Source organism: Lepisosteus platostomus, chromosome 11, assembly GCF_059453375.1.
Source record: "Lepisosteus platostomus isolate fLepPlt1 chromosome 11, fLepPlt1.hap1, whole genome shotgun sequence".
Classification (NCBI taxonomy): Eukaryota; Metazoa; Chordata; class Actinopteri; order Semionotiformes; family Lepisosteidae; genus Lepisosteus; species Lepisosteus platostomus.
Genome location: NC_142621.1, coordinates 44,040,774 through 44,059,051, shown reverse-complemented (window position 1 = coordinate 44,059,051; position 18,278 = coordinate 44,040,774). Strand labels below are relative to the sequence as shown.

At 40.7% G+C, this 18,278-nt stretch overlaps 2 protein-coding genes across 5 annotated transcripts in view; one reads left to right on the top strand and one right to left on the bottom strand.

Annotated features, from left to right (window-relative positions):
* Nucleotides 1-10,831, top strand: part of lmtkb (lemur tail kinase 1 b) — a 50,011-nt gene extending 39,180 nt beyond the window's left edge. For all 4 annotated transcript variants that reach the window (XM_088599894.1, XM_088599893.1, XM_088599896.1 and 1 more), the window contains 4 exons: nucleotides 148-3,760; nucleotides 4,258-4,396; nucleotides 4,859-5,080; nucleotides 5,727-10,831. In XM_088599894.1, the coding sequence (XP_088456020.1) occupies nucleotides 148-3,760; nucleotides 4,258-4,396; nucleotides 4,859-5,080; nucleotides 5,727-5,755 (4,003 nt within the window). In that variant the 3' untranslated portion in view covers nucleotides 5,756-10,831. The remainder of the gene's footprint in view (nucleotides 1-147; nucleotides 3,761-4,257; nucleotides 4,397-4,858; nucleotides 5,081-5,726) is intronic.
* The window catches only part of baiap2b (BAR/IMD domain containing adaptor protein 2b), a 69,952-nt gene continuing 62,505 nt past the window's right edge, over nucleotides 10,832-18,278 (bottom strand). Inside the window, exons 14-15 of the mRNA XM_088599900.1 lie at nucleotides 15,377-15,424; nucleotides 10,832-14,081 (exon numbers count right to left, since the gene is read on the bottom strand). Of these exons, the coding sequence (XP_088456026.1) occupies nucleotides 15,397-15,424 (28 nt within the window). The 3' untranslated portion in view covers nucleotides 10,832-14,081; nucleotides 15,377-15,396. The remainder of the gene's footprint in view (nucleotides 14,082-15,376; nucleotides 15,425-18,278) is intronic.

Genomic DNA, 18,278 nt, shown 5'->3' with positions numbered 1-18,278 from the left:
AATCCTAATAATTGGGCCCCCTGTTTTATCTGTTACTTCAGATTTCTCGTCTCAATTTCATTAAAATGTCATTACCCTTCTGCTTGAATGTATTATATCGCTATTCTTTTCATTTAGACTCTCTTCCCTCTTCTCTACCCTTATCAGGTATGAAGTGATGCAGTTTTGTTGGCTGCAGCCTGACCAAAGGCCCACTGCAGAAGAAGTCCACCTGCTCTTGAGCTATCTGTGTGCCAAGGGTGCCAGTGAGGCAGAAGAGGACTTTGAGAAGCGCTGGAACTCCTTGCGGCCTAGTGGAGGCAACAGTGGCTCACACAGTGCCAGTGCCTCGGTGGCAGAGATGCCATCTTCGTCCTCCTCCTCATTCCCCCTGCTGGAGCACTTCTCGGCAGGAGACGGCTTTCACTCTGAACCCGGGGATGACATTCTTACAGTCACCGAGACGAGCCGGGGCCTCAATTTTGAGTACAAGTGGGAACAGGCTCTACCAGAGCAACACTTTCTTTCATCGTCCACCAGCGGTCCCCTAGGTCATGGCAACCCCCAATACCAAGACATCTACTACCCTCCTGGCAGTGGAATTAACAGCTGTGGTGGTGGCGGGCTTACTCTGGGTGTTTCTCCTTCTTACTATGATTCCAAACAGCTCCACACCCCTGGCGTAGTGCCGGTGCTGAGTGCTCACAGTCCATCCCTGAACAGTGAATATTACATCCGTATCGAAGAGCCTTCTGAGTGCAATATTGACCTGGAGTACACCATGTGTTCCTACAGCCCAGAGTTTGATGGCAACTTTGTGGAAGGCAGCAGTAACTCAAGAAACTGTCTTAACTGCTCTTCTGAAGCTGAGACCAACTCCTATTGGCCAGGAGATGCTCATAAAGCCAGTGCCTACGATTCAGATACCAGTCCGGTCATATCTCTCACTATGGAGCCTCTACTAGGACAGGTGACCAGTGCCAATGCTGTGGAACCCTGGGTGACTGGCCATGGACAGTACTTCTCCTACAAAGTCAGAGATCGAGAGCAGAGCTATTACTATGAGAATTCGCCTTCTGACGGGGCAGACCAGTACCTTGCAGAAGACCCCTCTGAAATGCATCAAGAGAGCTGGGGGTCCCGGAGTCTGCGTCAGGCACTGGGTGAGCTGGAGAACCCCCTGGGCATCTCTCCATCTCTGAGCAGTCCCCAGCCGGTCTACTGTGACCCCTATCTGGAGGGAAGCCATGAGACTATCCATAGCAAATCTGCAGCTGGCGAGTGCTACTATGATATGATGGGTTCACTCCGGAAGACCATGCCTGGGTCCAACACTGGATTCAGCATTGATATGGAGAGGGAAGATTCCCAGCTTTTTGTGCAGCACCAGGACAGTGATTTGGATGAAGAGGATTTGTTTATAGAGAGACAGTCTAATAACTGGACATCCAACATCTCTGCCAACAACAACAGCCTGAACTTTGTCAGAAGACCAGGGGTAAATACCCATGATGCCTATGTAGATTTCCATTTCACAGTGCCATCTGAGGATTTGGAAGACTCATGGAGAGAAATTGAATCTAAAGAAAATCTGGCATTCTCTGGACCCAAACCTTTTACCTACTTAGAGACCATGGATAAAGAAAGTGACTGCATTTCTCTAAATAACCAACACAAACTTTACCCCTCAAATGAGTGCAATACATATGTTTATCTGTGTCATGAGAGTGGGAATAGGATATCACCCCATAGAAGACACAATTCTATAGAAAAAGATGAGTTTGTAGATCCACTATCAGGTTCAGTTATCAGGAGGAGTTATGCCCTAAATAACAATATTAAAGAAAAAAAAATTGAGTTAAATGGAAAGGAAAAGACTGAAACTACACACTCCTTGCCTGAAGGAGGTGCTGTTACAAAAACAGAATTGTCAGAAACACAGCTGAACCAAGACCTGGGGAAAAAGAATTCCCTGTCAGACCAAACTGAGCACCCTATTGACCTTGCCCTCAAAAATGGTAGAAAGCTCTCTGAAAAGGAGAGCCAGAAAGAGGGAGGAAATACAGACATTAAAAACACTTCAGCCGCCTGCAATACCCCTTTCCAATATGAAAATCCAACACTTCCTGGGGATACTGCCAATGCCCAGTCAGAATCAGTGTCCGAGAACAGTCACACAGTGGACAGTGGAGTTGAGAAAGGATACTCCAGCATCAGCTTAGTAGAGATTGATGACTGTAGTGATGATGATATCACAGATGTCACTTCAGGTATTTTCTCAGATTTTCCCATGGATTATGCAAATATAGAAGACAGTGCCCCTACTTTCAAGTCCCTCCAAAAGCAAGTAGGGACTCCAGACTCTATAGACTCCCTAGACCTTCCCTCAACCACCAGCTCCTGCGATGCCTTCAGCCCTGCTACCTTCCGTCCCTCCAGCCAGCCTAAAGCTGTTGACAGTGGCTATGACACCGAAAACAATGAGTCTCCTGAATTTGTCTTGAAGGAACCCCATGAACCACGAGACCCTGATGGTTTTGGACAGCCCCTGGCAAAGCCAACTTTAACAGGGAGCCCAGGACCAAGGGAGGTGGAGGCAGTGATAGAGATTGTAACTCAGACAGGAGTTGATGAGGAAGCAAATACCCTGTCCACTTCTCATGGCACAGAACTGGAACTGACTGGGCTGAATAAGAAAAACCCATACAGGGACTCGGCTTATTTCTCAGACTACGATGCAGAGATTGAAAAGTTTCCCCGGGATGAGGGGGATGACTTTACTGGCCAGGAGGCCAAAAAGGAGGATCTTGCAAGTTCCACAGAAAGAGAAGAGCTTAGCCCTCTGGTTAATGATGAAGAGCAACAGCAAGATTTAGATAAGCATCCTGTAGGGAAAGAGCTCCTCCCAGAAAACCATATAGGTTGTGAGGTAGGTGAGCAGAAGATAGACAGACCTGTTGAGATCAACAAGGATGAAATTTCACCAAGAGGTGAGGTCTCAGACCAAGAAGAATCAGGTCCTGTTCTTTCTTCACTTGCTCCCTCACCTCCTGAGTTGGGGGCCTGTTTAACAAAAGAGGGCTCTCAGGATGAAGGGCTGGGATTGGAATCGGATCACTCTGGAGAGGAGCAATCATCTGAGTGCTCTTCCTCTTCGGTTTCGGAAGGACCAACCCAGCAGGAGCCTCCTGCTTCATCTGACCCAGGAAAAGGGATTGTCAGTATAGAAGATTCCCCGGCAGAATCTCTATCCCATGAAACATCGAGGGTAGAGGGAGATGGGAATGAGATGAAGGAAGTAGAGGAGACCATTCCTGTGGTAGAGTCTTCTCCATCATGTCCCCCAGAAAAGGAAAAAACGCCAGAGGAACTCCTCCATGATGATCATGAAACCCAAGAAAATGAGGTTCAGGAGATGCCTGAAGCTTCCAAGGCTTTGGAAAACCCTGCCCTTTCCTCTCCTCCTCAAGATCTCCAGGCAATTGAAAGCAGAGTGTCCCCAGCGGATGGAGAGGAGGCGGACGAGGAAGATGGGGATTCAGAAGACAGCGAGGAGTCAGATGAGGAGCTGCGCTGCTACAACATCCAGGAGCAGAGTGAGGAAAGTGAGGAGGAGTTCCCTTCTGTACCCATTGTAGTCAGCAACAGCAGTGAGGCACGAAACCTGCGTAGCCTCTTGAAGATGCCCAGCCTTCTCTCCCAGTCCTTTTGTGAGGAGATGGACCGCAAAAAGAAAGCCGTGTCCTTCTTTGATGATGTCACTGTCTACCTTTTTGACCAGGTCTGTCCATGTTAATCCTGTTTACACGCGGTTTATATGCATACTGTACATTCAGATGTCACTGTTTGTATATTCTGTACCATGTATATAGACAGTCACAAACCACATTAAACACCCGGTAAAAAAAAAATGTTTTGGGCAAGCAAAACAAATAAGGATTGTAATCTTAATTTTTAATTGTACCTAGTTATTGTGAAAAAAATTGTATCTTTGTTAGGTTCACAATGAGGTTTCATAGGTGTATGGTAAGCCAATGGACATACAGCAGTTTTCAATTTTCTCCCATTTAGAAAAACATGTCCCTACTTTCCAATGAGGGAGGGCAAACTGCCCATGTAGTGGAAATCAGGCTTCAGCTCCTCTTAGGAAGGAGATGGCCATTTTCTACCAGTGTAGCATAGCGATCTCTGTGCAGTTGCAGTGTAGACAGTGTTATCAGAGTTAGGGTCTATCATTAGACTGTGTTCCCTCTCTCAGACCATGTCTGTGTCTTTCAGGAGAGCCCCACGCGGGAGCTGGGAGAACACAGTTTCCCACCGGGAGAAGAGTCCCGGGGGCAAAACTCGGACACTGGAGAGACGCACTCCCAAGAAAGGGTCTCGGATGACTCTTCTGATGGGAATGTCTCGGAAGAAAGTAAGACCAAGTGACTGCAGTGTAATGTAAACCTGCAGACAAAGAGAACTTTATATACATCTGAAAAGTAATTTAATGGTCAGAGCAGGGTCCATTTCCCCGATTATAACCTGTCATAGAGGGAGGCCAGTATGGTTTATCCCATTGTGTAAATTCATAAATACCACTTAAATTAATGTTTTGTTACACCAGTGACGTGGAAATAAAAAGATTACTATTCTATACACCTGTGCCATCATATTCAGTCGAAAATTTGTTATATGAAAAATAACCGAATAAAGATCTTTAGGAGGAATTTTCAATTCGCAAACTTCTAGTTAATGTACAATTTAATATTGTAGTAAACACTGGAGTATCCTTTAAATTATTATATTATATATAATTTTTATTTATATTATATTTTGCCCTATAACTTCGAAGGGTAGAGTTACTGGGACCGAGCCTCTCGCCCTGTCTCTCCAGGTGGGGGGTTTGAGTGGGATGATGATTTCCCATTGATGCCCGTGAGCACATCTTTAGCGCCCTCCAAGGAGCCCCCCGTGACCTCCAGCTTGCCCACACGGGTTCCGGAGCCGAAGCTGACCGGATCTGCTGTGCAGTATTCCCGATTCACTGTCTCCCCCTCCAGCGTGTCCCGTTTCTCCATCACACACGTGTCCGACTCCGACATAGACTCTGCAGGAGGTAGGCCTGGCTCAACCCTGCTTTGTAATTCTGGTCACACACATACTGTACAGGCACTGCAGTTCTGACTCCTCTTCAGACAGGGAGCCGCCGCAGTGAATTCAGGAAACGGACTACCCATTCATTTTCAACAGTTTTTGGTTCGTGGACAGGTTTTATTTATGGTCTGTTGCAATTTTCATCTTAATGATGATTTTAGCTTTTTGGATATTAAGTTATTCAAAGAACCATATGGTTGAGTTATATTGTTGTAACTGTAGTTACAGTGAAACCGTTTGATACAGAAAGATTTTATGTATTTGTACACTTAACACTGAGTTAGCATTAAATTATATGCTGCAACTACCATGTAATTATTTTATACTTCTATAATTACAATAGTGAAATAACGCCATTAGTATAACACTAATTTACGACAGTGATATTTGGTAAATACATAGTTATTACTACACAATAAAGTAGTACCCTGTTTGCGGTTTAAGTGATTTCTACTAAACAGATTTCTTCAAGCAGATCCTGACTTAAGTATCTCAATGCAAATAAGAACATAATTCGTAATTATATTAATTTATTCTAGAATATTAGTAGTGACCAAACAACATCTAAAGGCAGCCTAAACATTTGCTTACTTTCTTTTCTTCTTCAGGAAGCAGTGAAGATGGGGAGAGAGACTAAGTCATCAATCCAGGGAGTGAGCTAGCTTCCCAGTCCCTTCCTGAACAGACTGGCCTCACCCCTGCAGGGGAAAGGGAGGGTTTGACCTAGGTACCAAGCCTGGACAGTGCCTCTTAATGTTAGTGTCCCCCCTCCCCCTCCCCACTGTGCTGTCAAAGAAGGGGTGTACAGGCAACTTTCGTGCAATGAAGACTGATCTGAAAGCAAAAAAGAGAAGTCTATATATAATTAGATAATATATATTATGATTATATATATATATTTAACATATGCAGATTATAACTTACATTTCACAGAACATTACAGCTCATTTTTAACGGAACTGCCATTTTTTCAAAGTGCAGACAAACGGAACAAGAATAGTTTCACTGCGTTTACCTTTCATCTCTGTTCCCAATCACCTCATCAGCTGCTGGGAACAGCACTGCAGCCCTGCACAAGACTGTTAAAGCCAGTGTTTACGCCTGGCACTTCTGGAGTTAAACACCACAGACCCCTTCACTTGAACTCCGGGACTTCGTAGAAGACGTAATCTTGTCTCAAAGATAGCAAAAGGAAAAGGAGCTGAGAAAAGGGAGTGGGATAATAAGACACAGGACATATACGCCCTGAAGACTGGGAAGATGCTCATGTTGTAGAAGCATCTTCGTAATTAATAATCTGCCTCCAGGATGCCCAGGGACCCAATGCAGAGAGGCCTTGTTGGAAGGAAACCAGATGTAGTTTTTGTTTTGTGTTGTTTGTTGCATATAGACTTGGAGATCTTTAGTACAAAAAAAGGGAATTCTTTCTATGCTGACAGCTAGATCCAAGTGGGAAAAAAACTGTGCTACTGGAAGTAATAATATTTTGCCAAATGTCTTATTACTTTGCACACTTTTGAGGGGAAAAGTCAAGATGAAAACGCATTTGGTACAGAAGCCTTTTCAAATTGCCTTTCTCTGTCTGAAAGAGACACCCAGAAGAATCTTTTTGTTTGCAGCATTGTTATTTCTTGTTACTCCTGTGTTCAAATTTAGGATTCCTTTTTGTAAAAGCATATTCAGTGTTTTGTAATCCTGCAGCATTCCTTCACAGGGTAAGGACAGTGTGGGATTCAGTTGTTTACATCTCTTTTTTGTCTTTTCCCGTTACGTCCATTCCCAGATATTGGGTGTATTGCTTGTTCTTTATAATCATTCTGGGAATTGCATCACTGTTTGGCTGATGAAAAATTGAGAGAAATAATTCAGCTTTCCAAAACAGCCCACCATTAGGGTAGGTAGGATGAAAATTCATCATCATCACAGAGTGCGGTCTTAAGGGCCTCTCAAATCCACTGAGTTGCAAAATGGAAACCATATGAGGTAAATGGTGAACCCTTCCCAGGTTCCTGAATAGCAATTTGTCATATTGTAGCTGTATGGCAAATTAGTAATAAAAAAAAAGTTTCCTCAAGCCTCAAATGTCGAATTCATGGGGGAAAACAAACGAGAATGAATTTTTTAGACATGGACTATCCAAACATATCCTTTAACACCTACTGTATATGCACATATATACATGTTTTAGAGTATGTGTTATGAATGATTCAGTATTTCAAGACCTCTGTTTTAATATTTAGTTAGTATAATGTTGTTTATTTTTTGACTGCATAACAGTACAACTGTTTTTGTTCAAGGCCCATGATGATGCACAAGTTTCTCCAAGCTAATATCAAAACCTTCCTCTCGAACCCCTGACAAAGGTAACTTCGACGCCTTTGATTGCTGTAGATTGATGCTATCGATCTCCATACAGAAGGTTCAAGTTTGCTTTTATTTCCTTGTCTGAAGGGTTACAGTCTGCGAATCCCACATGGTTGCCACTGCTCTCCTTAGGCCTTCATGTGGTAAGAATGCAGTTTGCAGATATAGTATTTATTCCAAAAAAACAGCATAATGTGTGTTTCTGTTTGCCTTTTATGGATTTAATATTCTGTAATAGTTTAGGATAGAAAAAGTTCAATTGCAGTCCGTACTATTTTTGTATTAAGAAAAGGAATTGAAAAATCTAAAAACTATGAAGTTTAATGAAGATATAATATCAAATTATTATAAGTTATTTGTTGCCAAAGAGATGTAAGAATTTTAAATGGCACTCTGGTTTTACTTTACTTTGTAGCTTATGAGATTTTTATTGTATAACAGTGTTAAATGAGAAGTCAGACAACCTTGGTTTCAATGTTAAGCCCCCTGTTTGTAATAATAACATGCTGGTTTAATGTCAGTATTGTATGTAGAACAGAGATGTCATAATAATACATAGGAAATAAGTGAAACAGCTTATGAGACATCAACATAGGTTTTAGTGAACAACGGCTTCACGTTTCATCGTTACAAGTGGAAATATGGTTAAAATACAAGTGGATTTCCTACCCCCTTAAAAGTCCTTTTTTAAATGCAGAATTTATTCAATTGCTCTTTACTGCAAAATCTGCCGTATGTATGTATGACTTTATCAACTTGATGAATATGCGGTTTGGGCACTGATTAAAAGAAAAAGACTTCTTCATTGTGGAATGTGCTCTGCTATTGGAATGGAATTTGTTTTGCATCTTGTCTGTCCGAGAATGGTCCCCTGCTCAAACCCAGAAAAGGCTCTCTTCCAATTTAGCAATACAGAAGCTGAGGATTAACTAGTAGTAGGTTTGCAAAATAGGTCATGATGCCCATTGGACATGACCATAAGTCTCTTTCACCTTCCAACATGTCGGATGTCTGTTCTTACCAAAATTTGGAATTTTACGGCCTTAGTTTTGACCCTCACTCCCACATGCCTCTCTCAGACGCCAAGCTGATAGTTAAGGGATTCATCAGTGATGGGCAATTTAAGCTCTTGACAGTGTGAAGCTGCTATGTCTTTGAGTTCTTTGTTCTATAAAGCCATGCTGAACACATTAAATCACTTAATTCCCTGAGCTCAGTTGTGTAGCAGAGCCACAGGCCTCTGAACTGGTCACGAAATAAGCAAACTCAAACTGAAAGCCTGTTTATTTTATTATTTAGTTCAGCACAGTGCTCTCAGAGGTTAAACTGGTTCACACACCAAAGGAAACTAATGGAAGATGTAGCAGTGCATGAAACTTCATTTTGTTTTAATGGTACTTTAATCTGTATCTGTCAGATGACATTTCTGGAGTGTTTGTGTGCTCTTGCACATAAACCATTGCCTATCAATATGTGTTTACTGTGAACACCAAGTGAATGTTTAGGAATCTGAGCTAATACAGTGTGAACAAGAGATGGGTTTGAAATATGGACACTCTGAGAGACCACCACAGGACTTGAGCACACAAATTCAAAACACGACAATGTACAGTACAAGCCACGATGCAGAGCCATGATGCAAGGAAACTACATTCAAATTTTAACAATGTTCAGCACCAGCTGTTACAGGTAGCTTGCAGAAGCGTAATATCATAAACAGGCTGCTTTAGCCTTTTCATTTTTAAATGAAAATTAATATATTACATATACTTCATTAGGGCGTCAGGTCAAAGAAAAAATATTTAAATATAAGGCCCATATCCTGTAGTCTAGGTGTAGACATATCCAGTCTTCTAGGTTTGGAGTCTTGCTTGTTTTCATTTCCCCTTTGCACAAATATTTGGAAAAGCTGTCAAATCACCCGGTTAAGTGTTAATCGCTTGCTAATTCTGGGGTACCTCTAAAAACTACAGAATTTTGGCCTTTGTGGAGTGGAATTGTCTGCCCCCTCCCTGTAGTACAGGACACTGCTCTTCTGCTTGTGCCAAAATTCAAACTGTGCTCTCAGGGGGAAGTGGGCCTTCTCTTCTTACAGGTCCAGGTTTCAGTCTGGCTAAATCTGGGATCCTGAGTCTGCTAAAACTTTTAAATCAAATACAACCTTTTACTTTTGTATTCTCACATTGTTAATTTTTATTGTTATTTTTTAACGTATTTAAAGGCTGTTGCTAAAAATAAAAAAAACTGTTTTCCTTGCAACACCAATGCATAGTAATCCACTCATATCCACAGAATACAATAGGAAAAAGTTGGCTTTATCTATTTCAATGGTATTGGCTACAACAGCTACAGCAGCATGTCACACAAATGCTTGATTTCCCCAGGCCAGGTACTTAGCCGTTACCCTGGTGTTTTTATAAAGTGTAACTTTTAGCATGATTCTGCTAAATAACCAGCTAACGGATACAGTACATTCATGGTGATTTTGTTTGCTCTTAGAAAAGAACAAAACCGAAGAAGGCATTTCTTGAAAGATACAGTACGTAATAACGTAAAGAATAGAAGAAAATGATTTTGTTCTCCTATAGAAGTTACTGGCTGTCTTCAGCACTGGTTAGTCCAACACCAGTTCACTGCTATTGTTCATACAGTTCTTACTCTCATACAGTGCATGTTGTCAGGTATCATTTGTCTAATAAAAAAGAAAGACATTTTTAAAGTATCTTCAACAGAACTTTCTTTGTTTTTTTTTTACATGTACAGTATATCGTTTTGAAACAAGTTACTCCATTCCAACTACATTCTTCAATTTTGTTATATTGAAGGAATGGAAGTTTAAGGATCTCTATTTTAAATTGCAAAAAAGTCTGAGACTTTGAGAGTCTTTGAGAGTGAAATAAATTAATGTATCACACCAAGGTTGAAAAGAAAGCTATACATTTTACAATTTTGCCATGTTAGACACCTACAGTATTTAAAAATGTCTGGAAGTGTTTTTAGCAGCTGACAAAGGATAATTATTTGTGGTGTAGTAATTTACTGTGAGAGTGTAGTTAATTGTCTTTACAGGAGCCTTTTGAAATCTGAACTGCAGCTTTGCTCCAAAGGAAAATTAAAAATATTAGCAAGGCATAGGAATATGTTTGCTGTTTAGTTAGAACAGTGTTCCACAGAGTGGTGTGAGATACAGGTGAATGTTTTTGGGTGTCTCTTGTTCAAAAGCATCCATCTTCACAAATGTCTTTTAAATAGTAAAATGTAATGCTTAAATATTTACACAGTTCTATGGTGGTAACTACTTCTGTTACAGACCCAAGACTTATGTAGTTATTAAACTGGGAAAACACAATCAGAGCACAGTATTTTTATTTAAGTTATGCATACTGTATTTTACATACCTTAAAAATTGGATTTTGCATTCAGGTACTGATAACATGTAAAAGACCAGTAAACCAAACAAATACATCCATAGAACACTAAGAAATGTATAAAACTTGTTTTACAGAGCATGTGAACAGTGAAAGCAAATGAGAAGTACAAGTCAGGTTGCTGTTTTTGCATTTAAGCTCGGTCTGTACTTAATAATACAAGTAAGCAAAGTAAGAAGAACGTAGTAATTGCTTCTGTTCAATATGGGCAGCATAATTAAACAATGGAGACTTTAAGAGTGAAGGCACAGAGCAGGTTTCAGGTGGTGTCTGAACACACAGTAATGCCTAATGGTTGGTGCATCAGCAGGCAGGCAGGACAGTGTTTGCTTGCTGCCTGATGTTCAGGGCACATCATGGTAACTTGAAAATCTCGAAACAACTACGCAAAGAGAAAACAGCAGCTTTACCATTATTACAACTGTTTTAATTACGGTTATAGACTTTTGCTATATATATATATTTCACAAATAAGATACAAGAATAACAATATTTTCTTAAACAGTAAATTCCCACTCCCCATATTTTTTTTTATCTTTGGTGCCCACTTTTCACTATGTGTACATAACTCCATTAAAGGTTCTATAGTCAAATGCCTATTTAATATCTTCAGTAGGTACAGCGTCTTTAATCTATTCCTATTTATATACACTAAATCTGACTCAGCAGACAGTGGTAAAAGGTACAGAAAGCACTTTGCGACATGACAAAGAAAGAAATACAAAATTCCACAGCTGTGTTGTTCAGTGTGTGTTTTGTTGTATTAAGATGCTCAGTTATTTTGCAATAGAGGGGAGAAGGTTACTCTTCAACTATATTGCTTTTTTCCTGTGGGAGGGAAAAGTGAAACAATAAAAAATGCTGAATATTGCAGTACTGCAGAGAAATCCAGCACATCACTGACAAGCACTTCTACTGAAAAAAAATGGTAATTTGCAGTGCTGCAGCAGATCAGGTGCACCAGAACAGCTTGTAGTGTTGTAACAGTACTTGTACTGTACATTACTGTTACTGTGCTGCCTTTAGCACAGAAAAGGTATTTCATATGGGCTGAGTGAAAAGGTTTTCCGCCCACTATGAAGATAAACTGACATCAGGATCAGAAACCTTAAGGCAGAATTGATTAAGAGGAGCTTAAGCTGCCCAGGGTGTTAGGATGAAAAAAAGGCAATTCACTGAGCAAGTCCCTTAAAGAAACAAGCTCATAAATATGTGAACAGCAGGGACTCCTCCACAGATATACACACCTGAGGCAGGAAGAAAGGCACACTGCACAGTACACCAACGCACCTCAGCCTTCAGTCAGACTGTGCGCTCTGAATCTGTGTGCAGTTCCACGATGAGCAGAGCCATATTTTGCTACAGAACATCCACTGCAGGTACAGCACTAAGGAAGGGTTCTGGTACTTACCGAAGAGACATCCTAACACAATTGGAACGGGACTTACAGTACAAGACTTATTGCCAAAATAACAGAATCTGAGCAGCAGTAAACAAGCAACAGTTTACTTAATACCTTTGCGGAGAGAAAATTAAAAACAGTACAGTGAAAAACAAAAATAATATTCTATACAAAACCCTTTTTGCCTAAAATATACAATATAGGTGTGTGCTTTGGGAAACACATTTGACAAGATAATTACTGTATTTAGCTTAGTCTATATCTTTTAAGATGAAGTTATAAAAATGTGTAAAACATCCTTTTGTTAATTCTAAGTATATCAATTTCTGCAAACTTTACACAAACTCTCTGTAATTCCCACCTACACATTAATGCTATGGGTGATATTGCTTAGGAAACCGTTTCTAAAGTGCGCGGGTTTAGAGAGAGCTTCCCTTTGGACATGCTTCCCTCAGGCCCTCATTTTTAAACTCTAGCACCTTCTACACAAAAGGATAAATGACAAAAAATACTCTGAAACTATGTTGTTATGGCTTATTCGTTTTCTGTATCCAAAACACTTCACCTCTAAAAACAGTAATTAAGGTTAATGTTCTAATGTAATTTGGCCTTGATGAGTTCACTGGGGTGTAGTACCGGCGTTTTTGAATCAGTCCCTTTGTATTAGTATTGTGTAGGAAACCCACCCACAGGCCATAATACTATGAAAGATGTCTTTCTACAAGGGATATTGTACACTAACCTTATAAAAGCAATAATACACCAAAGAACCACATTTAAGCAAACATGGTTTTAAGCATGGAGCCGTTTAAAGTTGGTAGGAAATAATTCTATACATATGTACAGGATTCTCCCAGGTCTGTGTGTGGAGGTGGCACTGGGAGTTTGAGATACTATATTCCAAAGATGGTAAGTTCCTCAAAATCCCTTCTCATCCATCATGTCCACATATGCAGGACATGCACGCAGTGAACCATGACTAACAGGCTGCCAAATGTACAGTAAAACACTGCTGAGACGGGGCAGGATTCACCACAGTAAGAGAGAAATGAACACTTCCTTCTCGGGCAGATGGACTGTCAGTGCCCCGCTCATACTGTAGATCTGGGCTGTGGAGCCTCAGTTCCTTGGAAAAGCTGGGGGTGGTAAAATGGGAAAGAATCAGGGGTGGGGACTGAAGATCGGGGAGAAATCGAAGGAATGGGGTTGGGGGCGGGGATAAAGTGCAGTTTTGACTAAAAAAAAAAAAAACACTTTGGCAGCAATCCTACACTTGACCCTTGCACTCATAGAGCATAGGGGCCTTTCAGATGCGCACAAAGTAATTGAATCCACAAACAAATGGATCAAACCACAGTAAATAATAGCAATAAATAGCATGAGGTATCCTTTCTGATGCTCAGTGTGATCATCTTAGCGTTTAGCGTTTCTAATGCATACAAGACGTTAAAACCCACAACTGTGTTTTAAAAATTGTCAAATGGATAGCAGAGGCGGACAATTCCAATATTACAACAGGCACACCCAGACCGGAGTCCACTCAGAGTTTAGTCAAGCCGGATCGTGTCCAGAGGAGAAGTCGGAGTGCCGTGGTCCCGGCCGTGTCTCCGACAGGAGTGGGAGCGAGCGGAAGTAGGCGTGACGCTGTGAATTTAGCGGGAGTGGGAGCATGCTGGGTACGTAGGCCTTCCTGGACACTCTAGTGGATAACCGGAGCCGATCTGTCGTTGGTAACCATGGGCTTGAGCTTGACGTTTGAAAAAGGGTTGCTGAGAGGGGAGGGAAAAAATGACTTTCAACACAGCTTTGTGGCATGGCACCATAATTGTCCCATTTGAAGCAAATTTGGGAACAATAGCAATCCTGTTTGGATCAGCAGGATTTGTTCAAACGGTGACATCCCATTTCGTTCTAAATTGCATTCTGTTTTGACAGCATGTTAATAAAACCATTGCAACTGGACTGTTTATACACAGAATCTAATATATCAACATAATTGTGCAGTTTATATCATTGCAGGGCAAATCAGCAACATTTTAGGCTTTGATTCACCTCAGATAATTTCTGAATGGTTGATTACAGATGTCTACTGGGCTTAATGTCCACTGACATACCCTTTTGATCCAGAACAGATTACGTTATGAATTTATGGTACCATAGTGCCTCCCACTTTAAGAGAAACTCAGCAGCCAATGAAGAGCCCACAAATGGACATGCAGAGAAATAAAGCAGATGGGTTTGGACAGGATGTCAGAAAGACGTGTGAGGTTATTGAAACAAATAGGCACTGATTCCAGAGAAGAGAAAGGAAACCATTGTTAAAGGAACAGTAAGAAAGCAGGACGTTGTGTGTTTACTTTATGATTCTTTCTGAATCACAGCATATAAAATTAATAAAACGGAACTGTTGTTAAGCCATATTTTGTGTTGTTCTTCGTCATAAAATCTTTCATTCATCCACATTACTTTAAGTTTTGAAAATATTTAACAAACCGTCTAAAAGATCAGGGTAAGCCTTAGATTTATTAAAAAAGTACAAATTTTATGTTGTGTGTGCATGCAAAATCTAAATCTTGAGCATCTACTATTTAAGTGTTATGCTTTCATACATTTCTGTCACACAGCACATTTAAAAAAAAATTACACCCTAAAAAGTGCATATTGTGACAAGACATGGTTAAACAAACTGAAAGGGAAAGCGAAGTGTTTGACGTGAATTTTCAACAGTGCAGGATCCTGCCGTCTGTAGCATCTGTAGGATTTTAGTTTCATGTACAGTAGGTCACCATGGCTCCAGAAGTAAGCAGTGGTTATGAAGACAAAGGGCCAGTACCCCTTTATTTAGAAGCAAGCCAGTGGGAGACCCTGCTCACACCTCTCCAGAGAGGGTCCATGAAGCAAATGGAAGAGCCAGTGTCAGTAGCATGAAGCAGGTTAGACCAGAGCACTTACAGTAGGGCACCTGACAACCCTTGCTCTTCCAAAGCCAGTCAGCCAATGAGAGCAAGCCAGAGAGTGAAAACGTGACTGATTGGCCGAGGGACAATGGAGACATTTCACTTACTGATGTCCTAGTCTGTGGTTTCAGAACCTGGCAAATTCAGAACCCGAACTGAAAGGGAAAGACATTCTTTTGGTTTGTATCTTGTTGAGAAAAATCAAAGACAACTGCAAAAATAAATTTTAAAATACACAAAAAAAAGCTAGGGTTTAGTCCTTTTCCCAGATGTAACCTTGATACAAATATCACATGGTATGATAAGATTACCTTTGTGTCTGGTTAATACAGAGAGATTGCTTCCTGCTCCACAGGAAGAGTTTTTGTCATTAAGGATATCTACTGTAAATATACTGTATCCATTCTAAGAAATATCAATGGAGGCAGCCTTTCTGAAATCCACTGTTAAAATAAACTTGCCAAATATAATCAATAATTAAAAACTAATTTTAATATTTAGAAAGTTCACACATGTAGATTTCTAATAGCCATCTTTTGTCACCTGCATAACTTCAGCAGTCTTAAAAAAATATTTTATTCGAAAAAACATTGAAATGTGACACATCAATAAACTCTCTCTCAATAAGTAGTCACGAAAGAATGAGAATCAACAGCAGACAGTTCTTATCACCACCTTACACAGAAGGGCCAGCAAAATACTGTCCCACACCTCCTCCTCGTGAATATTGCAGCTCAGATATTGAAATCTTGTTTAAGAATCAGTTGCAAAACTGAGGGCCTAACCTGTTGTCATGAAGATTGTAATGATGAAATCAAGGACGTAATTCAAATTACCATATGCTGCAGTTGAGTGAAGTGATCAGTAAAGTCTGATTTTTCAGATATTTTTGTCCAAAGCTGTTAAAAACTATTATTTGCTAAATATTTGGAGCCATCAAATAAAATGATTTTTATTTCCTTATCAATTCTGCTAACACATGATCTAAACAGTCGTGCTGTATGCCATATGTCGACATGAAACATACTGTACACGTTTCATGAAGTAGGAAAAAGTAATGATTAATGTGAAGATCAGGACTGTCTCAACTACCGTCATTCACCCTCTAGCCTTGTATCCACTAAATGTGTACAAAGACTCCTCCGAGTAGAACAGTCTGGCTGAAATGACTGAATACATCAGGTGATACGTAAAAGGCTGAAATAAACTTACCACACAATTGTTTTACCAGAAGGGACTAATAGGTACTATTGACAATTCACAATGCCAAGTTTGAGCATTAGTTTGCTCATACCTGTTCAACATTCTCCAGATAATTGTCACTTTGACTGAAAGAACTGAAGAACATAAAGAAAACTGTCTAATACACACCATAGATTAGTACATTTTTGCATTAATATTCAAAATGTCATCCAAAACAGTTGAAATCGTTATATTCTTGGATCCCAGTAAGTCAGTGGTGTCCAAAGTAATCCTCAGGATCCATCAATGATGAAAATCGAATAAGTCCTTTATAATGTAGATATTGATACTGTAAGTGTGCTTAGTTAGAGGTGTTTATAATCAGTCTATAAACATTACTGTAAAATACTTTTGCACAGAAGGAATTTCAGCTGTAAAAATGTCATATTCCTTATACTGAAGCCCAGAAAATATTAGTTTTAGTTGCCCTGTAGGGGCTATTTTATTTATTTCTTACTAGCTATGCATCAATCCAGGCTAAAGTCACTAGCAGTCGTTAGGGGATGGTGTCATCCTTAGCAGAGAACCGGTGAGTAATATTTTGGTTTCCTTGCTTGTAATACAAGGGAAAGGGATTGTGGCAAGCAAGCAGGCGCACACATACTGTACATCCACACACGCGCACTGTACCACACCGCAGGAACTCATGCAGGTCAGGAAGTGCCAGTGGATCACTGGACATTAGGACTGAGGGGAGAGATAACTGTGGTCTGCACACTACACTCTCAACACACGCATGCAACAAGGCTACACACTGCGGTAAAAGGCTTCCCACAAGCCACCGAGCTCTTGGGGAAACTCTAGGCGACACCAAACTTGTTTCTGGTGAAAGAAACGTGTGGGTGACCATTGTGTGGTTTTAACATTACTAGATATTTTTATTTTAAAATGCTCACAATCTTTTTTTATATACAGAGTGCTTATAAAAGTTGGTTGGCCTAAACAACTGTTGTGAGAATGGTGCGTGCACCGACACCCATGCAGTTCAGCAAGAACCGACTTCACCACAAAGTGCATACAGTACAAGGCACTGTGGACACCAGTGGGAGGGGCATTGGCATATTCTGGCATTTTCTGTGGAAATTTGTTCCCAGCAGTCCTATTGTTCATTGCTTTGCAGTGGGTAGTTTTTACTATGCAAGTGCTTGACTAGGCAAAATAACTAGTTAATTTTCGTGTTTATTTAACCCACCAAATCATAAATGACCAGTTGTGTTGAGATTCAGCTTGTTTCTCCTGCACCCTCTCAAGAGGGAATGAGATATGCGGATATACTCCTCTGGCACGCCCTCCTAAAGAAGCACTCGGCATTTGACACACTACAAGCTTCACGCTGCCTGAGAGGAGAGGTCTGTGCCAACTGGGAAAGCCCAGCAAGTCCAAATTGTGTTTGCTGTGAGCCATGAAGGACATGACTGATTCATTCTACTGCACCCTACTGCACTGGAGCACTAGGCCAATTGGACAATTGAGGAGTCTGTCATAGTCAGCGACAGACATGTCCCAGAATCAAGCCAATGATGTCTGGGACATTGAGATCAACCTGTTCACTTTAGCCAGAAAGGCAACTAACTTTATAAGCACCATGTACACTGAATTTCAAAAAAGATCTGGCACAAAAAGAATTGGAGAAAAATATCAGTTTCTGGCTTACAGTATGTGGAGCAATAGTGCAGCACCAAAATTAAATAGAAGCCAATGCATCATGAATTAAGGCTCAAAAGCAGTTACCCACAGTTTAACATGAAGCAGCCTTTTTATGCTAGT